This window comes from Aulonocara stuartgranti (genome assembly GCF_965226115.1).
Source record: "Aulonocara stuartgranti genome assembly, chromosome: 17".
NCBI classification, from domain to species: Eukaryota; Metazoa; Chordata; class Actinopteri; order Cichliformes; family Cichlidae; genus Aulonocara; species Aulonocara stuartgranti.
In genome coordinates, this window is record NC_138953.1 from 17,730,103 (window position 1) to 17,756,325 (window position 26,223).

At 44.4% G+C, this 26,223-nt stretch overlaps 1 protein-coding gene and 1 long non-coding RNA gene across 2 annotated transcripts in view; both read left to right on the forward strand.

The window, feature by feature from the left end:
• The window catches only part of LOC309691790, a 301,080-nt gene that overhangs the window by 158,237 nt on the left and 116,620 nt on the right, over positions 1-26,223 (forward strand). The gene's annotated exons all lie outside the window — the stretch shown is intronic.
• The window catches only part of LOC309691772 (A-type voltage-gated potassium channel KCND2-like), a 101,756-nt gene continuing 80,901 nt past the window's right edge, over positions 5,369-26,223 (forward strand). The window contains exon 1 of the mRNA XM_082509709.1: positions 5,369-7,068. Within this exon, the coding sequence (XP_082365835.1) occupies positions 5,957-7,068 (1,112 nt within the window). The 5' untranslated portion in view covers positions 5,369-5,956. The remainder of the gene's footprint in view (positions 7,069-26,223) is intronic.

Here is a 26,223-nt window from a genome sequence, read left to right on the forward strand (position 1 = left end):
GCTGGGAATGTGTAGCAAGATGTGTGTCTGTTAAAGTTGCATCATCACGAGATAAAATACGATCAGCTGAACATCATCTGAGCCACAAACATGACATCAAAGTTATCTCCAGGCCAGCCTGAGGTGTCACTGAGAGCTTCCACACACATGAAATATGGACAGCTGTGTTTCTTTATTCACTAACACAATATCTGCAGTGAACGCAGCATTTTAGATTCACTTTGGACTGTAATAACCACTCAAACAGCTTCACAAAGAACCAGCATGATCAAATAAAAACACTCAGCCAATTGAAGCTCCGAAAACACTGGCAGGCTGACACATTTCAAATATTTATAACAAAGCTCGGGAATCTTTATGGCATCCAGCAGCAGCTCAATGACCTTCAAACTGCACCTGATGAAACAACTCCTTCATCCTGCTCTCCTCTCTGCCTTTCAAAGACACCTCCTCCCCGTCAGCCCGCTAGTTTCCTGTTTCATAGCAAACAGGACTGAGGGAGACCAGCATCTTCACACTGGAATCCAAAGGAATACAATGAGAGCTCTCAGCATTAACGTTGTCAAGAGTTTCATTGATTTGGCTGGGATCGCTGGGTTAGGAAAGTCACATTTTTATATCAGTCTACCAGTATGTCAGTTTGTGCCTGTGAGCAGAGAGACACCATTTTATATGGAGACGTAAAACACGAGAACAAAGAGGCTTCCTGCACAGGATGCCCTTATATTTACCGTAATAGCTGCTTTATCTGTGTTTATGTAGTAGTTTTCACAAGTACAAAACATCCTTCTATAAAAACATTCTGCGCCTGTACAGCTGTTATGAGGGGCGAAATTATCTGCAGAGACCAGAAGAGTTTGTGTATCAGGCTGTAAGAGATCACTGAGCACCGAACAACCTTAGTTTTTTTGGCCAATCCTTTACACACATACAAGGCAAATTCCAAAATGGCGACCTATCCATCCCTCTCTCACATGCCGCAGTCCAGCTTTGTATACTCTCAGACCACACCTTCTCAATTCAAACTGGCCTATGACATAATCCTTCCAGAGAAGGAAAAGAAAAACAAAGAAGACCAACCAAACTCCTACTCTTTCCAACTCACATCCTACTAAAGAGCTGCATTTGAGGTTTCACCTGTTATTTACTTTCTGATATACTGCCCCAAACAAATAAGAGCCTGTTCACTTCAAACGCTTCATCGAGGTCAAACACTGTAAATATACGTCACAGTTACTCAGACTGAGGACATTACAGTGAAACTCCTTTTTTAAGGTCAGGAGGAGAAGTGATGATCAGACCTCATACAGATCTCTCTGGAGCACTGATCTATTTTATAAGAGGGAGTGTCGGGTGCCATTATCCTCAGTTTGGACTGTTTAGTTTCCCACGTATGTTTCCTGTTTTATTGTGTTAGTCATCTGTCTGTGTGCATTATGTTTCATTTTACTTCTGTTTCATTAGTTAGATTTATCCCAGCTGTGTTCTCACCTGTTTCCACTCATCATCATTATCCAGTCTATTTAAGCCCTCACGTTCTCTCAGTTCCCTTTCGACTCCTCGTGTGTTTCCCATTTAATTCCAATCATTCATGTTCAATTCAGTCTGTATTAAAAAATGTGGATATTGTAAACCAGCCTGTGAGTCCTGCTTTCTCTACACACCAGATTGTGACAGTGAGTTGTGAGACATGGAGTAAAATTACTTCTACATGTGAGATTCAGTGACTGACTGGGAGAAAGTTGGCAGAGGGTTCTGCAGACGGGGTTTTCAAGAGCTTGGCTGGTATATTCAAAGATATGAATATATTAGTCTTAACTGAACCTCAGAAGGGATGAAACTGCTGGGAAAATCATCAATAATCTATAATCAATACATTCAGTATGAGCGTCTCTGCTGGCATTAAAAACTCATTTCCTACAGCAGTGTTTAAATGTCAGTTATTAATGAAATCGGGTTCAGTGTACAACTGCCACAGTCCCTCTGATACCGGTGTGTGTGTTGGGTCTAATTGATATCTGAAACAGTAATGAGCTGTAATTGTAGCTGTAGGGAAACCTGCTACAGTCAGAGGAGCTGCTGTTTAATGCAGAGCACATCTGCGGCAGGGTGTTTGGCACGAAGCTGTAATTAAACCGTTTTTTCTCACAGCTGAGACGTGAAGCCGCTGCACCGCGGCGGAAAATCAGAAGTTTAAAGTTACTTTGTGATTCAGGCAGCAACTTCACACCACGCTCTCTGTCAGCTTACATTTTCCAGTTTTCCCGCATGTTTCCAAGAACAGACACATGGAACAATAACGCCCTCCCTCTGAAGTTTCTTGAAGTCTTAGAGATAAATGCTGTGCACTCAGGCTGCAGAAACATCAGCACGTGTGATGTTCATCTGTGGATGAAGTTAGGTTTGTGTTCCTTCTCTGAGTCTCTGATGCAGCAGAAGTTTGATGGTTCTAGTTTGAAAAGAAACATTCTCTCTGCGTCATCCCTCGCTGGGTTAGTCTGAGTGCTGACGATCAGCGCGCTGTTACTGATGCCCTCTCATGGCGTCCTGTCGAGCCTGCAGTCGAGTTGCGGTGCCTTTGAGTTTCAGTCCTTTGGGGTTATGACCTATGATCACTTCTGTGTCTTCATGTCTTTAAAGCTTTCCCATCCGTCCATCTTTCTCTCGCTTAGTTCCTTCATCGTCCCTGATTATCATTTCCTGTTTTATTTTGATAAGTGCATTTTTCTTTCTCACTGAGCTGCATCTCCTGATGATCAGTAAGCTCGTCTTCTTCGTCCACTTCATCATGGTCACTCATGAAATCATTTCATGAAGGGCATCCACTTAAAAAAATATTAATGATAGACTGACATTTTAGAATCTGCCAACTGAAACATACAGAGCTTTCCACTGTGGTGACCTCGTGTGAATAACAGAGCAACTAAACAAGCTTTAATGCAGATTCATGAAAACACTGAAGGACGCTGCCTGACTGCATTTCACATGGATTTGTGGCAGTTAGGGTCTTCATCCTCTTCTCAGCCAATGAAATCCTCATTTCCAGTTTTAAAAAAACAACAACAACAATACATAGGATGGGGGTGGGGTGGAGGGGATATCACATGACCCAGAGAGCCACAACATGAACACTAAAGTGAAACAACAGCATCATGCAATCATGTTTGAAATGAAGGAGTCTGTCCTGTCTTAGATGTGCATGAGTGTCTGTGTGTGTGGGTAAACAGGAAACAGTCATACAGCTGTTGAGTGCTCCTCTTCAGGCGTTTGGTTGGGTTGTTGTGGTAAATAAATTTCTGTGCAGGAGGGAAAAAAAAGGTGACTGACCTTTGACCTGCAAATCCCTGGCAGCCAATTAGCTCGAAGTGTTGAGGGCAGCATGTTGATCAGAGCGATGGATTATTTGTGTGTCTCTGTTTAATGATAATCACTGAAATAAAGCAAGTCAGGTCTGTGTGAGCAGTTCTGACCTCTGAGAGGCTCGAGGAGAGTCAAAGCAGACAGATTCTAAGGCAGTGCCTGGTCTGTGTGTTTCCCTGCTTTCTCCAAGGGTTTGTGGAGCTACATTCTGATGGACCGCAGACACAAACTGGGCCCGGTGCAGCCAATCACAAATCATTAAACTCACCGTGTCTGCAGATGTCCTGAGAAGAAACGCACACCTCAGAGCGCTGAGCCTGTAACGGCCCTGACCATGATGTTTACCCCGCAGTCGATAATGATGGAGAGTGGCGAGATTTTCACAAACTCATAACGAGAAAAACAAAGACGGGAACACACACACAGACTCCCTGTTAGTTCTGCAGGGAGCCATCAATCAAAGATTCTGAATGACAGCACACACACACTGGCAGCATTGATTTGAGCTGCTCTGGCTTCGTTGTGTTCTGTGATTTAGGAGCAGTGTGAGACCTCCTGCCTCCTGCCTGCACCTCCTCTGACTGCTGATGCTGGAGCTCAGCACAGCTCTAACTCACTCAATGGATCAACCTGCTCTGTGTGTAGGTTTCATGGACATCCATCTCTTCGGAGCGTCTCTAAGAGCCCGTCATGTGACTTCTTGTGTGATGAAGACTGCGCTCTTTGGGCTGCTCATGCCTGTGCTCTTTTTGGTACTCTTCCTGATGTCTGCCACGTCTATTCAGCTCTGCGCAGTTTTAAATGAGCTCCACATGCTGGTTAACTCTTCCTCATCTCACATGCTCTCTGGCCTGAAGTTAGTCTGTGTGCTTCTTCCTGTTAGCAATGGCTGACAGGAAGAAGCGATCCGGTGCTTATAATGTTGTTTAGAGGGTCTGCGAACTGCCGAGCACCTACTCTTCTCTGACTTCACTTGATTTCAGTGGGGCTCACTCAGACTGACAAACGAACATCTGGCTACTGATGTTTCGGAGCTGTTCAGCTGCCATCTTCTGTGAGAGGAAATCCCAAAGTTAAGCAGGCTGGCTGAGAGTAACAGGTGTCAGACAGAAAGCAACTTCTTTAAAAAAGTCTGGAGATACACATGACTCTGCTATGATTTCACAGCACTCCATAAACAGAAAACTGGTTAGCAGCCAGAGTTTATGAAAAATGAGGAGACTCCAGATGTGTCGACTCCTCTGACCTCCTCCAGTGAGAGTCTGGAGCTGCAGTAAAATAGGCCCAGGCACTTTGGCAAACACTGGATCAGGTCCATTAGACTAATGAGTCTAATGGACCTGACGATGCCAGGCAATCCGGCTGGAGACCAGGTCCAGGATCTCTGCTTCCTTCTCTCTAAGGCTGGATCCACTTGAGCTCCTCTCCAAATGAAGCATTTGTTAAGTTGTGTCTGTAGGATGACCAGCTGGCCTTCAGACTATTAGAGCGCTGCTGCCTGAATCAGTCGAATCAGTGCGTTTCAGGATGACATACTTTATTTCACAGCTCAGTGATTTTCGGACAGTTTCTCAAAACTAAGTGAGAATTTCCTTTAACTTCAACCATCTACAGCGCTTTACACGGATCCCTGAAAGCATTAGAGACCACAGTTAAGATGTTATACTGACCGTGTGCTGGGACAGTGTGTCCACTCAGCTTTTGCATTAAGCTGTTTCAGATTCAGATCCACACAAGAACAAACACACAAGGATACAGCAGAGCTCTTTCTCATAAATTTTGGAAATGTTTGATATTTCACACACACACACACACACACACACACACACACACACACACACACACACACACACACAGCTTTCATCTCTCTCTCGCTCTCTCTCTCACACACACACACAGTATTTTTTTCTCTCGCGTTAATGATGGGACCGCTGAGATTCACCTGCTGAGCCACAGCTCTCCTTCATACAGGCAACTTTTGTAATAAGTACATGAAGCTCCTCCTCCTCGGACTTCTGCTGCCCGAGGAAAAAACAAAGAGACGTCCTGCGCGCTCCCTGTGGAGCCTAAAACAATTTGCTCCACCTGACGGGGGGGCGCGTGCCCGCCAGGGCTTACACACGGTCCGCGTGTCTCCATCTGATCCGAGAACTGCTCCATGACACGCCCCCTCAGAGAGAGAGAGAGAGGAGTGTGTGCGCCTCCCTTTCTCTCTCTCTGTGTGTGAGAGCGAGCCTCCTCAGCGCAGCTTCGAGTCTGTCCTCGCTGCTCCTCGCGCTGCTCCTCGCGCTCAGCTCTCGACATCAGGGGGACCGTTGGCGGGCAGAGCCTGGACAGAGCATGCGTGGCGGCCGCGTGTGTGCGCGTGGAGCGGGTCCGAGCGGCGAATCAAAGAGGAGAGCGACGCTCTGAGAGTTTTTCCCACTTTTACGCGTTTCTGTACACGCGCGGCACACGTGGACGTCCGTGACCCCGCCGCGTGGCACTGGTGCGTACGGCCCGTTCTTCGGGCTCCCCGGCTACCCCCTTCCCCCGCATGTCCTCCCGCGGCTCGGCCTGACCCCTCTCTGAGCGCGCGCACGGCTCTGGGAGCAGCATGGCGGCGGGAGTGGCCGCGTGGCTGCCGTTCGCACGCGCGGCGGCCATTGGCTGGATGCCGGTGGCCAGCACGCCCATGCCACTGCCGCCCCAGGAGAAGCGGCGCACGAAGGACGGGCTGCTGGTGCTAAACGTGAGCGGCACGAGGTTCCAGACATGGCGGGACACGCTGGAGCGCTACCCGGACACGCTGCTGGGCAGCACAGAGCGAGACTTCTTCTTCCACGAGGAGACCAACGAGTTCTTCTTTGACCGTGACCCGGACATCTTCCGTCACATCCTCAACTTTTACCGAACTGGGAAGCTGCATTACCCCCGTCAGGAGTGCATTGCGGCGTACGACGAGGAGCTGGCGTTCTTTGGCATCGTTCCAGAGATCATCGGGGACTGCTGCTATGAGGACTACAAGGACCGGCGGCGTGAGAACCAGGAGCGCATCCAGGACGATGAGGACATTGAACAGTCCAACGAGCCAGTGCCCGTTGACATGAGCTTCCGGGAGAGCATGTGGCGCGCCTTTGAGAATCCGCACACATCCACCATGGCTCTGGTTTTCTACTATGTCACCGGGTTCTTCATCGCAGTGTCGGTGCTCGCCAATGTGGTGGAGACGGTCCCGTGCGGTACCGCGCCCAACCGTGTCAAGGTGATGTCATGTGGTGAGCGGTACGAGCTGGCCTTCTTCTGCCTGGACACTGCGTGCGTCATGATCTTCACCGTGGAGTACCTGCTCCGCCTGCTGGTCGCTCCCAGTCGCTACAAGTTTGTGAAGAGCGTGATGAGCATCATCGACGTGGTGGCTATCATGCCGTACTACATCGGCCTGGTCATGACCGACAACGAGGACGTGAGTGGTGCCTTCGTCACACTACGCGTCTTCCGGGTGTTTCGGATTTTCAAGTTCTCGCGGCACTCTGCGGGACTTCGCATCCTGGGCTACACGCTGAAGAGCTGCGCCTCGGAACTCGGCTTCCTGCTCTTCTCGCTCACCATGGCCATCATCATCTTCGCCACTGTCATGTTCTACGCCGAGAAGGGCATGTCCGGGAGCAAGTTCACCAGCATCCCCGCAGCCTTCTGGTACACCATCGTCACCATGACGACCCTGGGGTAGGTGATGCTGACCATGTGTGTATGAAGTGGGTGGAGCTTCTTGTCCAAAAATGGGCGGAGCTAAGAGCGTGTTGGTGTTTGGTTTGAAGACATCAGTTTTCAGTGTTTAAGGGCAGCTGTCCGTGGTGCTGAAAAAGAGCTGCCGCTGTCTCAGTAAAAAGGACACTTGAGTCTCTATGATCACATGCCTCTGCTGCCTCCGTTTCAGAAAAAGAAAGAGTGAAGCTCAGCAGTAGGGTGTGAATCTGCAGGGGTGAGAATGCAGCTCGTTGTTAGCTTGAGTATGTAAACAGAAAGGCTTTGCAGGTTTACGTTAGTTTGGGTTAGTTACAGCTCGGTGATGCACACCTCTGTCAGTAATGGGACTGAGTTGTGGTGAGCACTCTGGAGTAGAAATCTTTCTCCTGTTTGTACCTCACAACCCACGTTTTACTGCTCCATCATGTTTTTCATGTTTTTTTCATAGGGGCCAAAAACTGTGTAGATGTGTTAGCGCCACCTGCAGATGATGTTAAAGCAAAGCATGTTTTAGATCAGCATACAGCTGCAGGAATGGTTCGATCTTCCTGAGAAGTAGTGAACACTGAATATTCAAAATATTAAAATCATGACTCGCCTCGCTGTGTGTCAGAAAACATTTGGAGCTTCAAGTTCTCTCTCTCTCTCTCTCACACACACACACACACACACACACACACACACACACAGATCTGTGGTTTTGGAGGCATGTTCAGGTGTAACTGTGTTTTTTCAGGGTTATGAAGGTGGTTCATGTCTTACCAGTTACATCACCATAGTAACAGCAGATCATGAGGCTGAATGTTGATTGTTTGAATCAGCTGGAGAACTGAAAGTAGGACCAGATGCTCACTGTAATCACACACACACACACACACACACACACACACACACACACACGAGCACTTGCTGCATTAGGATACTGTTTGACGTGTGAACCTCAGGTGAGGTCAGACCTTCTGATTGAGTTGTGTTCTCTGCTGTGAGAGAACTTCACAAGTTTGTGTCTGCGGAACATTTTTTTAGGTAGCTGCTGGTGCTGCAGGTGTGTTTTCCTGCCTTGTTGAACTCCCTGCAGATGCTCTTAAATCCTGCTCCAGGAACCAAACTGTCCAAGGACCTGCAGCACCATACATGATTTGGGTGTGAGTTTGTGATTTTTCTGTCGGCACAGACACAACACGGCACAAACACACATGTATTATTTAGTCACATGACCTGCTGCTGCTCGTGAACATAAGAGTGGGCTCGGTTCTCGCTGCTTCCCATGCCTCAGTGGAAAACGTAAAAGGCTCATTTTCAGTCTCTGAATTAATAAAAAAATTAAAGGGAATTGTGTAAATGTTGGAAACGTTTCTTCATAAAAGCATAAATGTGGAAAAATGTTCCCTCACTCAGTTGTGTAATTTCTTTAAACCGGTGTAATCTGCGTGATTCACGCGGAATTGCTGACGTCCAGCTTTTTTCACAGTGTCTCAGACAGCATCAAACTTATTAATATTTTCAGGAAATTACAGACAGAGTCTGCTGGGATCAAAACCTCGGCACGCCTCATATTTGAACTGGATTCAGTCAGAGGCTACCTCCTCGTCACATATCATCTCTGGCTGTTCAGGATCGTGTCGTTTAGTGATGAGGACACAGCGCAGCTGGAAGAGGATAGCGGCAGAAAGGCCAGGTTACTCAGTGATGTAACAGACTGTTGTGTGATTGCCTTATAGAATAAACTCTGGAATTAAAGTGTTGTCTGTAGAAACAGCAGAGATTAGAGGAGAGGAGTCACCTGGCTGTCACATAATCACTCTGTGTCCTTTCATATTTACTTTCAGACCCTTAGATTCAGTCTTCACATCCTGAAGACTTCATTTCACCTCCAGCTTCTTAAAGTCACACTGCCACTGAGCTGATGCTCAGCTCCATTCGGAGAGAAATACTTCCTCCTGCATGATGTTTCACGTGTTTTTCTTGCTTTTGTTCCAGATCTACTTTCAGCCACAAATCATCTGTCAGGACTCATCAAGCTGCTATCAACAGAAACAGGAGAGCCTTCTGCAGCTGTTTATGAACCTGAAGAAGTCATTTTGGATAGATATTAAATAATAATTTATGAAGATTAAAACAGAGCTAGTGAAACAAGAGTGATTGTCATGATGCTAGAATTTCAAACACGTTGACCCCATCCTGCAGACGGTGTCTGTCTGTCTGCTCTCCAGGCCTGAGACCGTCTGATTAGCTGCTCTGCTCCAGGTTTCACTTGTTATTTGCTCCAATTGATTCTCCACCCTCTGGACTCTCTGCTCAGTTCAGCTACGTCCCTGTGCTGCTCTGCACAGCAGCACCCCACGCACATCTCCACATGTTCGTAAACAACTCTGTCCCTGATCAAAGTGCCAGCTGTGATCTGATCAGCTGCTATAATTATTTATCTTTATCTAACTAAAGCTGCTAATTGCTACAGTAATGATAACAGGTGGCAAAATGTAACTGCTAGTAGTTAAACAGCTAATGCTAATGTGCTCTGGCCAGGTTACTATTTATAATGAGTGTAAAGTATTCCACTGTTGTTGAAACAGGAGGTTTACTGACCTCTGACCTTCCTCTTAAAGTGTTCAGTGTTATTAATGTTATCTACTTTAGCTGTTGTTGAGGCAGGATCTGTGTGTGTGTGTCAGAAGGAGGCAAAAACAACTATTGTATCTTCATTTAGCAGTAATTTTAGTATTGATTAATGTCTGAGTATATGCTGTATATATCTATATATATCTATATCTATATATATTTATATTTATATATATATATATATATATATATTTTTAATTTTTGACACTACCGTTTTGGTGTGAGGTGAACCCTCGTTTCCTGGATGAAAGTCTTGAGACTTTCTGAGGTCATTGTTAGAGAGAAACCTTCAAAGGAGGTTGAAAGCAGTTTAGCTGTTTGCTGCAGAAAATCAGGATTCAAGATTCAAGGTCTTTATTGTCAATACAACAATATGCACAGTATACAGCGTACTGAAATGCTGTTTCAGCCCAAGTCCCCCATGGTGCATTTATAAGAATATAAAAAATATATTTTTGAGAGATATAAAAGTAGGAAATACAAATAAATAATAACTCGCTAAATTTGGGTAAAATTAGGAGATAAAAAGCTACTACTAACTATCTATGTATTACTAACTATGTACAATAAACAAAGACAGGACAGAGACAATACAAAGTGGATTGTGCAGTAGCTTAAAATCCAAACTTGCAGAAGAAGGAATTTTACCAGCTCTTCTGCAGAACAACCTCCTCTGTTTGAACTGTTTTTTGCAGTCAGCTGTGGATCAGGGATTCGATTCTGACTCCTCACAGTGCAATAAGTTGATCCCAGAGAGGAGACCTGGATGCAGGTGTGACTGATTGCTGACTGTCCGACTGTCGCTTAGACTCTGACCTCCTTCACGGCTGTTTTTACTGCCACACTTCCATCCCGGCTGTCTCTTCTTCTCCGCTCTCTGTGGGATGATAAGTCGTTAATGCTGCTAATTAAATTAATGCATTAGGCGCTCAGAACACACACACTGTGATTATTCTTAATGGGCTCTGTAATGAAGCCACCTAGAGGAGCAGCCAAGCAGAAAAGATGGTTTGTGTAGTCAGAAGAGAGTTCAGTTCATCCCAAAATGCTGCTCCTGTGTAATCTGGAAATGACCGCTTTAATGACACTCTGAGGCTGGGGGGTGATTATTTTGGATGACAGACAATTAGAGCCGAAAAGAAGAGGAAGCTGATGAAGAGGCTTATTAGGTGAAGTGGTGGGATTTGCATTTTAGTGGTGATGAGGCTTTTCCCAAAAACTGCAGGAGCTGCAGTGAAGAGGAAAAAGCTCCTTTGTTATGACTCTCATGAATTCACTTCCTGTTCTGTTGATCATTAGAGTCATTTAAACGACCTTGTTCCCTCTGGAGGGGGTGGGGCCACGGCTTTTTGAGGCACGTTGTTGGAGTTCATGTGTTTGGGTTTTTTTAGTTAGACTGAAGCAAAAAATAAAAACATCTGTGTGCTGTGGGGTTTTTTCGTTACATATGTTTAAACATTTATTCAGCTTCAGGTGCACATCCAGTCATTCTGAAATATGACAGCAACCCCTCAGATCACAAAAGAGCTTTGGCGGTTACTCCCATTCAGCTTTCACTGTTTACTGCTGCTGCCAGATGACAGCTGGACTTTGGGCTTCACTTGGCTTCCTGGTACCCTGTGAGATCCTGGACATGTGTCAGCTGGACACTTTCCAAATACAACTTCAGACTGCAACAAGAAAGATCAGCAGAGTTACTTCATTAACCATCAAATTCACAGCTTTCTTAAAAACATATTCTCGATTTGCATCAAACTCTGTAGATCTGATGTTTTCTGCCTAAACCAGCAAACACCACGTTACTAACCAGAAGCTCTAGACGTGTGCTGCTCTCTGAGATCTGTAAACTCTGTGAAATAAAGTCAGTGTCATTCTGTTACACTTAAATCTGCTTTTTCAGATAACCTCCGTATTCTACACGTGTTCGTGTTCACGATGGGTAGCAGTGATCTGACTGAACACAAGCTCGGCTCTCCCACCAAATTTTTCCTTCCAAAGGTTCGGCTGCAGGATCAGAGGCTATTTCCTCTTCCTCCTCCATCCTTCACTCCCTCAGGAGGGCCGCTCCCTGCTAGCCTCCTCCTCGCCTCACTCTTTGTGACGAGTCAGCCAAAACCAAATGGAAAACAATTTAGCGGAGTCGTGGCTTTGCCTTTTAGACACCAGAAATGAAATAATAGGCCGAGTGTCGGGGCTCATTGATCTGGAGCTGGCTGTGAATATCAATGACGAAGAGATAAATACACTGCTGCCCAGCTGCACACACACACACACACACGCACACACACACACACACACACACACACACACACACACACACACACACACACACACACACGGTCCTTCAGCTGCAGGAGAAAGCTCCTTTTATTTAAAGAAACAGCAGCTTCAGTCAGAGCAGATGAAAGATAAACACACCCCTGAGATCTCTGCTCAGCACACACACTTCTCCCTCCTCTTCCTTATTTTTCTCTCGAAATTGTGGGATTACAGAGCAGCAAACGTCAGCAGAAAGGTGACATGGACTCTACGAATGAATCATGGCGCGGCAGATAGAAATAAGTGGCCGTTTGATGCCCTGTTTGTTGCGTAAAGATGCCGACAAATCATCAGCGACTGCAGCTTCAGATTTATCAGCCCATCTTAAACTAAAACAAGCAAACCGACATCACTGCTGTCTTTTTACTGGAAATTTAACTGAATCCAACCAGCCAATAATATCCATGCAGATTGATCAGTGATCAGCTGCTGATAATCACTAATTAATTGGAGATCTGTTGGAGCCCTGATCTGGTGGCCCCAAGGTACTAAAAACATCGAGAGAAAACAGAATACTCTTTGGATTCAGGAGACAGATGCTCTTCTGCCGCAGTCATGTGACAGGCTCTGTCACCTCACAGGTCACGTGTCCAGCAGGCACACACAGGTGAGCTGTGATCCTCTGGAGGACAGGAGATGAGATCAGAGAGCAAAGGTGTTGAGAGGAAACTTGACTCTGATCCAGCAGGAGGAGGAAAGTTTTCTTAAAGCTCAAACGTAGCTTCAGAATCAGTGTGTGCTGACACCGAGGCTAAACCCTGTGATTTAAGGGCGTCTGAGATGTATGTCACCTCGTTCATGTCTGAAAGAAAAAACAGTGCAGAACTTCAGCAGCCTCACTCAGAGACCTTTCTGAACATCACACGATTCTATCATGTCCTGAAATGTGACACCTGAGCAGGGACAGAAGCAGAGTCTGACTGTGGTTGTACAGGGTGGGCCATTTATATGGATACACCGTAATAAAATGGGAATGGTTGGTGATATTAAAGTCCTGTTTGTGGCACATTAGTATATGTGAGGGGGCAAACTCCTCAAGATGAGTGGTGACCATGGTGGCCATTTAGAAGTCGGCCATCTTGGATACAACTTTTGTTTTTTCAATAGGAAGAGGGTCATGTGACACATCAAACTTATTGGTAATGTCACAAGAAAAACAATGGTGTGCTTGGTTTCAACGTAACTTTATTCTTTCATGAGTTATTTCCAAGTTTCTCTTTGTTCACAGCCATTGACATGTCGAAGAGGTTAACACATGAGGAGCGGATCGAAATTGTGTTGATATCTAGTGAACGCAGTAACCGGGTCATTGCAGCAGATACACCCTACGAGACCACCCATTGCCCATGCTACAGTTAGCAAACTGCTTGCTAACTTTCGCCAGACTGGTTCAGTGTTGGATTTGCCAAAATGTGGACGCAAGAAAACTGTCACTAATGAAGAAACATCAGTGGCTGTTCTAGCTTCATTCAGCAAGAGCCCACAGCATAGCACTCGCCGCATGTCACTGAGACTGGCATTAGTCAAACATCCCTTTGGCGGATATTAGCTACTCACAAATGGCACCCTTACAAACTCCAGCTACTGCAGCATCTCAACGAGGATAACCCAGATCGGTGCACAGAATTTGCAGAATGGGCAAAACAAAAATTGGAGCAGGACCCTCAGTTCACGCAGAAGATTTTGTTCAGTGATGAGGCAAACTTTTATGTGAATGGTGAAGTTAACAAACAAAACCACTGCTATTGGACTGACACTAACCCACATTGGATGGATCCCTCCAAGACTGTTGGAACAACAAAAGTGATGGGTTGGTGTGGTATATGGGGTACAACGATAGTGGGTCCATTCTTCATCAATGGAAACCTCAAGGCCACTGGATATTTGAAATTGCTACATGATGATGTGTTTCCCTCTTTATGCACTGAAGCTGGCACGTTCCCTGAGTTTTTCCAGCAAGATGGTGCACCACCACATTATGGGTGCCAGTTTCCTGGAAAGTGGATTGGTCGTCGTGGGCCAGTTGAATGGCCCCCAAGGTCTCCCGATCTGACCCCCTTAGACTTTTATCTTTGGGGTCATCTGAAGGCAATTGTCTATGGTGTGAAGATACGAGATGTGCAGCACCTGAAACTACAGATACCGGATGCCTGTGCTGGCATTTCTCCTGCGGTGTTGCTATCAGTGTGTGAAGAGTGGGAGAAGAGGGTTGCATTGACAATCCAACACAATGGGCAGCACATTGAACACATTCTATAAGTGGTTAGAAACTTGTAAATAACTCATGAAAGAATAAAGTTACGTTGAAACCAAGCACACCATTGTTTTTCTTGTGACATTACCAATAAGTTTGATGTGTCACATGACCCTCTTCCTATTGAAAAAACAAAAGTTGTATCCAAGATGGCCGACTTCTAAATGGCCACCATGGTCACCACCCATCTTGAGGAGTTTGCCTCCTCACATATACTAATGTGCCACAAACAGGACTTTAATATCACCAACCATTCCCATGTTATTACGGTGTATCCATATAAATGGCCCATCCTGTAGTTTAATGTGTCACACTGAGCCTGTGTGAGGGATTTCTAGTCTTATCTATTAATTATGCGTGAGCCATGATGATTTTTCTCTCTTGATTTTGGCTTTAAGATGTTTTTGATTCAACACAGAGTGAGAAGCGCAGTCAGCGCTGAACAGCAGATCAGTTTATCCTTGAACCACTGCCGCTTGCGTGGTCCACTCCGTGTGCGGAAACCACATGTAACTCTGCTTTTCAGAGACATTTTTAAAGTTTGTCGTCCCCGGCAGGAAGCCAGCGCGAGCCATGGTGCTGTGAAGTGAGACTATTGTGAGTCTGGCTGACACTCTGGGTTTGTTCGTGGGATTTGTGGAAGAAACGCCGACTGAGCCGTTAAGAATCCGTCAGCAGCAGAACAAACATAGAGACTTTCTGCTCTGAAGGCTTTACATTAAACTTTCACAGTGCTCCCCTCCACTCTCTCTGTCCGGCTCAGAGCTCACTCTCCTCTGTGTCAACACACCTCTGCCTGGACGCGCTCAGTCTGTTCTCTCACTGTCTCAGGGCCATTAGTCAGAGGTCCTGCAGTTTGTGGTCATCACACAAATGTGCATAACAGAGGTGGGACCAAGTCATTGTTTTGCAAGTCTCAAGTAAGTCTCAAGTCTTTATCCTCAAGTCTCAAGTCAAGTCTCAAGTAATGTCAGGCAAGTCAGAGTCGAGTCTCAAGTCACTGGTGTAAAAGTCCAAGTAAAGTCACAAGTCTGAAACTTTGAATTTCAAGTCCTTTCGAGTCTTTAAAAAAAAAAAAACGAAAAAAATAATGTTGCAGTTATATGCTAAATGTAAATATTAGACCATGTAATTTTAAAATCTGTGTTTTTCTCAACACATGACAAAATAGTGAACTTAGAAAATATACACAAATTGTGAAATTGCACCTCTTTAAAATGCAGCTCAATTAAACCTAGCTCCAAGAATAATTTTCACCGACAGTTCTGAGATAAGCTGCATGTTATTCTTGGATGCGGTTGTAGGACCAGCTTTAAAATCGCATGACAAAAATATCATACACATTAAAAAAAACTGTATCACCAACGTAGCCTGGACAACATTTGCTAGTTAGATGAAGTCAGCTATCTCATCGTAGCATATTTATATGCATATTTATAATTATACGGTTCTTGGAGTGAGTGCATACACTCATGAAGTTTAGTAACTTCAGGTCACTGCAACAAGCCCAGGTACAGTTTACCGACGGATGGGTACAGGACCTTGAAATGCACCGTGTAGAACGAAAGACCATCGTACGTATCATAAGTTTACCAGTCTCACAAATTGTCGTCATAAATACACATTCGTTAACCGTTTATTAATAGGACCTTTGAGCTCAACGGTAATTAATTAGTAGTGGAAATAATTTCTGGTACCCATCACAGAAATGTAGCAGTGACAATAATATTGTATGCTGTAATCGTACTGTGCAATTAGTGATACAAAAAACCTGTTTTATCCTGTGAATAAAAGTATATGTTTTTGTCAATGTACCATAATAACAGAAGCGAAACGCAATATTGTGTCAGGACAATTCACTATTTATGCACAATAAATAAAGGAGCATAGCGCGACAATTTCTGTTCAGCGCCAGACTTGCTTGTAACCTATATCACTAATTATGTTATGAAAATGACGTATTAACTACTAAAAAACACTGACCTTCGTGGAAATGCTTGGAGCAGACTAACCTGTGAGCTGGAGTGTTCTGGGACGTTATATTTGATCTTTGAATGGCTGCAATCCAGGCCACCCGTCGCCGTTTGTTACTTCGGAAACTTGGCTCGAACAATTTCTCTTCAACGACATAATCCGATAACAACCGATCTCTTTACCCGTCGACTTCCCGTGGCTGTCATGCGACCGGCTATTGCAGTTAATAATACAACGGCTTCTTGACATTTTTGTGTTTCTTTTTATCGCTGTATAACTGATTTTAATTGAAAGCCTGTGTGCGCTAGTACCGCTTGCCACGAGTTCCCAGAATCCTTTGCGGTTCTACCCGTGAATGACGTCACATTTTCAATCTCTATATAATATGCATGTTAAATTTTATATTTGGGGTAAAATATCAAGTCTTTTCAAGTGAACCGGTTCAAGTCCAATTCAAGTCCCAAGTCATTGGTGTAAAAGTCCAAGTCAAGTCACAAGTCTTAGAACATTTTTTCAAGTCAAGTCTAAAGTCATAAAATTAATGACTCGAGTCTGACTCGAGTCCAAGTCATGTGACTCGAGTCCACACCTCTGGTGCATAATGCGTTTCACTTCCTCTTTCAATGATGGAGTCCACAGTTCACTGCTGTGCAGTCAAATGGCTTCTACTGTCCCTTTATGGGTTAAATCACAGCCTCATAGGTCCTGCCAAGGAGCCTAGAGTCCGTGGCAGAGAGTCAGTTTGAAACCACCAGGAACTGCAACACAGAAATGAGAAAAGAACCGGAAAAGATGTAAAATGAGCGCAAAGAGGTGCAGCACAACCAATAACAAAAAGAGAAGTGGAACAAAGTGGTGCTTTTATGTTTCTTACACCATGACAGCTTTATTGGTCAGACAAATCAGAGTGTTATAGATGTCTGAAATCATTCACCCGTAGAATCAATGCGACTGGTTTTCTTGTTTTGTTTCCCTCATGTACACCCTGTGATCAAATGTTTATCTGTGAAAGGATCTGATGAGACAAACAGGGTCATCAGGAGATGATTTGAGCTGCGAGTGGAACCACAGCTCAGGCGTGGGTTAATTTTTTGTTTTTGTCCTGTGACGAGCGGCGCTGTGGGAAAGGCAGAGAAAAGGATTTAAAAAGGTGAAATTAAATGAAAAAGCCACAGCAGGAGAATACAAATCACAGCACGGAGCAGGATATGAATAAATGCTCTCAAATTTAATTTCACAAGCACAGCAGCTAACAGAGAAGTTCAGATTTAAAGAGGCTGGAGCAGAGCTGCAGGTCTGTGAGTCTGACTCACCCACAGGAAGTCCATCATGTCACTGCTTTCTTGGACAGACTGAATCTCGAGGAAGCGTTAAAGTTTCTCCCTGTGGGCCAAAACTACGATAATGCCAGTGGAAACAAGAAAAACAACCCAACCATCGATGTCCAGCAGGGGCAGCAGTGAGTCAGTCCCCATAGACACTCATGTTAAAGCAGAAATAAACATGTTTACATAGGGGTGGGTTTAAAAAATAGTTTTTCAGATTTAAATCAATTTTAGCTTGAAAAAAGTGATATTGTTTCATTAAATCCTGAATTGATTTTTAAATATGAATGTATTTTGCTTGAAACACCAGAATCTCAGGTTAAAGCTCACAAAACTATTTCAACAACCACTATACAACTAAACCAGCAAATGAGTGCAGGTAAATGGATTCCGTACAAAAATTTAAACACAAAGCATGGATCGTTCAGCCGATGGCACATACACAGACACGCCGTCGGGGCTGAAACCCGACATCTCACAGATTCTGAAGCTGCAGGTTTTGTCACTCTCTTACCAAAATTCACTGAACCAGCAGCAAAAGAAGATCAAAATTACGCTTCACGTTTGATAAACATCATTATTGATTACCTCTTACTTTTGCTGTTTTGCTTCCACCATGATAAAATCACACTTCTTGCACAGCTTTTTCTCTCAGTGTCCTTCAAGAACAGTTTCCCATCTCAAATCTAAGTTTTCTGCATAATACATTTGCTTATTACGCACTGGTCTACTGTTGTGTACAGTGTTGTCGGGAGCTGGTTTGTCGACCTCCGACAAAGCCTAATTTCTGCTGTTCAATACTGAGGAAATTTTAACTTTTTTAAATTATGCAAAATTGCAAAACGCTTAGCTCTGTCTCTAATAAAACTGCTGTAACTTTGCTCAGCTTCGGGTAATGTTCTTCAGCCCTATGTTGATTCATGGTTTTCTTCAGATTTTGATAGATATATAAATATGGACGTGTACTGATGCATGATAAGAATTGTAATATTTCTGACTGAGTCAAAATTTGATTGAATCGAATCGAATAGTTTATAGAAATCAGTGACGACACACAGCCCTACCCAAACAGCCTCTGTCACCATGATATCAACATTACAGTAGACCGCTCTCCATCCAGTACGGTGCTGTGTTGCTGACGTGAGTGGGGGTAGGCATTACACAGCAGAGACACAGCACTGCTTTGCCCACATTGCAAAAACATGTCCCCCTTCAGAACAACCTTTCATGACTCGCCTGTTTAAATCAGATAAAGTTAAAAGTTCCAGTCGATGCAAACCTAAACTGAGCCCTCCCACATCACACAAGCTCCTCTCCCTACCTCTGTAAGAGTGCTGCCTGTTACCAGACCAGAAACCTGTGTGGTTGTGACATTGCAGCAGACAATCCCCAGAACACTCTACATGATGTTTCCGGACCAGTGTGTGTCCATTCTTTATTTACAGTCCGACTTATTCCCCCCCCCCCCCCCCCCCCCCCAAAGACCCAAAGACTAGACAACCTCTCAAGAAGACTTGAATCTCTTAAGGACGACAGGATGGACTCTGAAGCTGTTTCTGTGCTTCACTGCTCTCAGTGACTCATGACTCATGGGCTCTCAGTTCAGGGGTTTTACACTTTTATTGGTTCCTATCTATCTATTAGACTTGTAGTGAAGACCGCCTAAACCGAGACCAAGACCAGAGGGTATCGAGACCAAGACAAGACCAAGACCAAGTCGAGACGAGACCAAGACCGAGACAAAAAAGTATTTAAACTGCAGCCAGATGCTGCTTCGTTTACGGGTGTCTCACTTCAGACTCTGACTAAAAATTATCCTTCTTTATGTGTGCTCATGCGTGTGTGTGTGTATGTTCGCATGTGTTTGTGTCAAAGTTGCTATAAGGTGATTTTTAGCTGTGGTCCTCACACAGGTAAGAATAAAGGTGGAAATCTAAATCAGGCTCATAAAAGCAGAAGAACAATCTGCCTCACATCAGAAATGTTTGATTACCTTTGATTCATGGATTTGCTGTAAAAAATAAGAACTTTAGTGTCTGATCACGCAAATCGCTTGGCCCGTGGTTGATTAGAAGCAAAAAAAGTGAGAAAAGTGCTGAACACTGTAAGAAAAAGCAGCAGAAGACAAAGCAGAGGAGGAGGAGGAGCAGTGCACTGATAACGTGAAGAAGAAGAAACTTTGTGTCCGTGATGAGCAGAAGAACAGAAATTGGCTGCTCTGATGCCTGCAGAAACACAAACAGGCGTTGAAGACGTCTGTTATCAGACTTAACAAGCTCAGGGCCGCCGGCCGGCCATCTCCACAGGAACTATTTTACCTGTGGCCTCAGCCTCGCTCTCTCTGTTCAGAGCAGCTCTAAGACTGAAGCTTTTTCATTCATTTGGTTATCTCCTCGTCGTTTTACTCAGAGATTTAGCTGTGTGACCCAAGGTCAACACAGGGAACCAAACCTGAACGAAAGCCCCCAAAAGTCAGTGTTACAGAAGTGAACCACACACCCACATGCAGTTTCAATGGTCTGGACCAGGAGTTAAAATCAAGTGCTCTTGTCTGAACACTGCGAGGCTCATTCGAAAGAGTAACACACACACATACAGAATCATAGATACACACTTGGTTTCTAAAGTGTGTCCCGACCTCCCACAAACACACTGAACCCGTTGGTAAGAAGAAAGCGAGCAGCAGGAGCCGTGATGTGCTCGACAACAGGACAGACATAATGGAGGCGCAGAGTAAAACACATATTTATGAGCTGATTTACAGCGTTAATGTGTTTCCTGCGTCTGTGACGAGGGTGGTAATGGATTTACAGTTGTGTTTGTGTGTCAGGGGAGTTTGACTTCTAATGAGAAAAACATCATAAAGAAGCGAGAACAGGCTGTTTCTCTTCTCCGCTATCAATCAAACACAGAGTTTGTCCTCAAACGGCCCATTTATGGAGCTTTATTGAGTTTTATTGAGATGTTCAGACCTCTGGGAGGAACTGAAGCTGTTTTTAATCTCAGAAAGGCAAACAAAGAAATGCTCGGTGGATTTAACTTTGTAGCAGTAGGGCTGTTCTGTGCTGATGGATCACAGAGTTGGTGCCTGAAGTTAAAAACAACCAGACACGTTTCAAATGTCACTTTGATCGAGAAAATCACAGTCTGTATATAACAGATGGATGTAGCCATTGTCATGTCACCCAGTGGCTTATGGAGCACTGGGTGGAGCACTGGGTGGAGCACCAACGCTGCTGCTTGTAATCAGTAACATCCAATCATAATTAGGGATGGGTATCGTTTAGGTTTTATCTGATACCAGTGCCAAACTGGTATTTTTGAAACGGTGCCGTTGCTTAAATGGTGCTCGCCTACTATACTTGGAAAGGTAAAATGATTGGCTAGAATCCAAAGTGTATGACATCTCAGGGGAAATAAAGCACCGAAATGTGCGCTGCTTTTTGGTCTGGTTACTACCGTTTATGTCAGAACCATACCGGTACCCATCCCTAATCATAATCCTCAAATTTCACTCACCAAAACTGGAGCTGAGATTATTTGGACGGTCTGTTGGTACAGTAACCTCATAGCAGCCATATTATTGGTCACATGATGCTATTATGCTCCAAAAGGCTCCAACAGCACAAAAACAGTTCAGAGGTCCAGTTCAGGGACTTCAGTTAGCTGAGGTAAAGCTGGGCAGACAGCTAGCAGCTAAAGCCGCCTGTGTCACCATCCACCTGTCAGTTAAAGAGGCCATGCCCTTAATAAGGCAAATTCAAAGCCTTAATACAATTTAAACAGGTGAGTTATAAAACATTCTCTCCTTGTACAGTTGCTATATTTGTCTCTGACTCCTGATATGAACCTCAGATAAACTGTTACAGTCTCCTTTTTTTCCTGTATATAAAACTGTGTCATCTGCATATAGAGATATTGTTCTTCTTCTCATTCTTCTCTTTTACTTCCTGTTATCGTTCTGCTGTAACAGAAGTTTAATACAGTTAGGAATATTATCCATAGAGCCCAGAACAGTTTGTGTGTCAGGCTGTAAACATGTTTTTTTCTGCTGTAAAGTTTAAACATGGGAGTCTGTGGGGACCGACTCACTCCTGGAGCCTCTCGTGGATGCTATATGAACTGCAGCTTTTAACAAGTTGATCTGCAAACTATTTTAGGAAACATTTAGTCAGAAATCCATTGGGAAAACAGAAATAATTCTTTGTTGCAGATAAAAGTTGATGGAAACATTCAGGGCAGAGAATGGCTGTGCTGATATAATGCTCAGTCTGCTCCTCAGGCCGATTACTTATTAATGCTCAGTCGTGGCACTGCTGCTGATGGAATTACAAACACATGAATGTGAGGAAGAACAGCAGGACACTAAACATTCCCATCAGTAAATTATTAAGGAGCCCAAAGCGTTTGAAAACCCCGAGCCGAATGGTCGCTTCGTTTGGAGCCAAACAGAAAATTAAAGGAGGAGCTGACAGCGGCTTTGTCGACATGTTTACCTCCCACCATTTCTGTCACAATAGAACCCAAAATAGAAGTGCCACTGTTAGTTCTACTTCTGCCACATACACAGTGTCCAAAGAAAACAATTCAAACAATGTGCAATGATTCACAGCAGGAGTGCACGACTTCATGCCTGAGAAGAAAACAGGAACACGAGCAAGAGAACTTGCTCAGGTGCCTCCAACATGGCAGTTGTGCTGATCATGGTTAACTGACAAAATCCAGCATGACTTCATGTTTGTGGTCAGGTGACCCGGTTTTGTTATGTAATGGCCCTGTAACCCTGGAAACGGCAGCCTTCAGTGGACATGGCTTCTGTTTGGAAAGAATAAAATGTATCTCTGTTAGAGTGAAACACATAGCATTGGGAAGAGTTTCAGTGAAAGGAAACTGACTTAGAGAAAACCCAGCTGCCAAACATCTGGCCCGTCACAGCGCGGCCGTCTGCTGTGGCTCTACTTCTATTTTTAGGTTTTTAATTTTTCCTTCTTCTGCAGCCGGGCTGGAATCTCAATAAAAACAAGATTACACTTGCTCATTTCCACTGAGAGCAGCAACAGATGATGCAGGCACTGAGGTCGCGGTGAGAGGACTGTGCTTACCGCCAATCAGTGTGTACGTGTGTGCACATGTGTGTGTGTGCGCATGTGTGTGTGTGTGTGTGTGTGTGTGTGTTGCAGTCAGTAAGAAGAAAAGAAGAAGCTTCAGCAGCAGCTGCTTTTGTATTTTTAGCCTCATTCAGACTCTGGCACCTCTTCAGATAAACATCACACACACACTCAGACACACGTGTGCGCGCACACACACACACTGCTGCAGGCTCTGTTTTTAGTAGAATGGAGGTTTGATTTAACCTGTTTTCAGGTACCTGTGGGGTCAGAGGTCACACAGCTCTGATCTCAGAGATCTCATCATCATGGTGGCATTTCTTCTGCTGTCTCTGAAGTGCCTGTGAGCAGGTCTTTAGAAGCTGCTGTAGAGATCGATGGGACATAAAATCTCCATCAAATCTGATGAAAATCTTATAAAGGTTTAAAAATCCACTGCACGCGCTCACAACTTCATGATGTTACTGCTTCATTACTGAAGCCTGAGCTTGGACGTGATCAGGCTTGGGCTCCAGAGAAAACAGCGACCAGTACATTTCCCTACATCTTTACTGTGATAACGAGCACATACCGGCATGAGAAAAAACAGAGTATCCAAAATAAAGTGAAGCATTTGAAGACAGGTTTGGATGCTGAGCGGCAGATTTCTGATCTTGATTGTCATTGTGCTCTGGGAACATGATGTCCGATCCATCTTTACTTTATTCATTCTCATCACAGAACATACATACCAAGGGTCAGCCTCGGCGCACATCACCCAAAAAAAATTAGGGAAAAGAAATGAAAACATGTAGTAACGAGTCATTCATGTCCCGATGAATTGGGGTGGCTGTGGCTCAGGTGGTAGAGCAGATCAGCTACTGATCGGAAGGTTGGTGGTTCAGTCCTTGGCTTCCCCAGTCTGCATGTAGAGTATCCTTGAGCAAGATACTAACTCCAAATTGCCCTCCGATGCGTTCATCGGAGTGTGAATGCAGGTTAGTTTGCACTTGTGTATAGAAGTGAATGGGCGAATGAGGCATGTTGTATACAGCGCTTTGAGTATTCCGGGAGAGTAGAAAAGCGCTATATAAGAATCAGTCGATTTACCAATGGAAATACAATTTCTATATAAAGGTTTACACTGTGCAGTAATGCTTCTCCATCTTATATTCATTTGCTCTCAACCTAAAATATGCAGACAGATGTTTCTGTCTTTGAACTTCAAATAACTCAAATGATCAACATCTGACATCACAAAGGCCCACAGCTAAACCACCTACACCAGATACAATCATCTGAACTACACCAGCATTCTTCCCTGCTTAAATATTCTATAAGTCATACACAGGTTTCTGTTAAACATGTCACAGTTAAAGGATTTCAGCTGACTTGCCGAGCCTCACACCAAACCACCTTCAGTTCAAACAGAAGTGATTGCTTAGCTAAGCATGAACTGAAATAATTCAGGTGTTAAAACCACAAACTGATTTTATTCAGGACCAAAAGTAAACCTGGAGCTTTTTGTCTGGTTGGTGTTTGACAGATCCATGTTTTCATGTGGAGCTCAACATGCTGAAGAACTTTCACTGTGATCCATCTGTTAGAGCTGGACTCGGTTATTTCCTCTGCAGATGTGGAAACTGAAACTGAGGATGAAGAGGAGGCTGCGTGAAAACAGCTGAAGGTGTGGAAATTTCAGGCTGTAAATTTATGTATCTCTGCATATGCAGCGAATGATAAGATCTGTGGAGTGGCAGGGGGAAACTCAGGAGCTTCACAGCAGTCCACATGAGGCTGGAAGCTCTGCTCCTGCGTTTGCTCCTGCTGTGGTTCACTGTTGATTTTTCCTCCTGATTAATTCAGACCTTCAACCTCATCATCCATCAGTGTTAACAGGTCATTATATCACTCCAACAGCTGTGTGTGTGTGTGTGTGTGTGTGTGTGTGTGTGTGTGTGTGTGTGTGTGTGTGTGTGTGTGTGTGTGTGTGTGTGTGTGTGTGTGTTCGTGTTATATAATCCATTTGGCCCGGAGGGTAATTACAGCAGCAGGTGTGGATCTGAGAGGAGAGGCTCACCTTGTTTCTACATAATACCAGGATACAGTAACACACACACACACACTGATTGGTGTTCAGTATGTTTTTTGTTTTTTTTTGTGTTCAGTATGTTGCCCGAGGATATTTGAGTAAGAGACTTTTTTCCTTTAGACCTTTGAGGCTGTTTTAGGGTTATTGAAGAGAATGTAGGTGGTTTCTAGACACTTTCAGGTGGTTTGTAGTATTGACTGATGAAGATCTTGGTGTTCTTTTACAGGACGTTCTTGTGGTCCTGGAGGAGATTCTTGTGATTTTGATAATAGGCCTGTTCGTCTTCAGACTTAAGGGTCACCTACTGATCGGAAGGTTGGTTGTTCGGTCCTTGGTTCCTCCAGTCTGCATACCAAGTATCCTTGGGCAAGATACTAACCCTATTGGAATGTGAATGTCATTAGAAAGCACTCATTTTAGAGAAAGTGATAGGGTGAATGTGGCATGTTGTATAGAGCACTTTGAGTACTCTGGGAAAGTAGAACAGCGCTATATAAGTAATCAGTCCATTTACCATTCTGAGAGGGACTCCGTGGTGTTATACTCATTCAGTTAGCTTTACATCTATTTGTCACTGAAGAGGAAATGTAAACACACAGCAAGCTGCTTTAAAATGGAGGAGAGCAGTTAGTCCAAAGGTAAGGAGAGAGGAGGAAGCAGGAGGTGTGCGGTGATGATGAAAAAAGCATGGCACCTCCTCATGTTCCCTCCTTCAGTTGAGTAGTAAGCGGCAGAGACAGCACCCATCACTGGATTTAGGTTAGGTAATGATGTGATCAGCTGAGAGGAGCTGATTGGAGTGGTGGTGTTGATCAAACAGCTCAGCAGAAGCATCTCTGCACAGTTTCATGTTTACTCATGCAGCTGCTGTTTGTTCTGAGCGGGTGGGTGATGGACGGTGTGCTAACTGCCGCTGCCTGTTTTCCATTGTTTCTCTGGGCTTTGTATCGACCACTCTCGTGTAACCCACTAATCTGTTTCATGTGCCGCAGCAGCTACTGTTTGTTTCTACAGCAACAAGAAAGGAGCGCAGGTTCGAATCCCACAGTGATACTCAGTCTGCAGCCACACATTTCACCTCCTGTGGATTCTTCGAGTCGTCCTGCTGTTTTTACTTAATTTAATACTCAAATAACAGATGACAGCTCGGAGCTCGCCGCTAATCCGTTTAGAGTTAAAGTCTGCATAACAGCCACTGTTCTAAATGTCAGGAAGGTGATCTCAGTTCTCCTTATGAACCTCCTCACAGTCAGTCAGGGCCTCAGACATGTCACACTCGCACAGTAACGTTTCCCTTTGACAAAATTATTTAAGTTTAATTTCACAGAGATTCTTTGTGACTAAATCTGAGCCACATTATTTGGTCTGTGGTTGTTCTTGGATTTCATGAGTCAGAAAAAATCTGTCTTTCGAGCGACGGCTGGCAGAGACAGCAGCTTAAATGTGCCTGTGACACACAGAAAC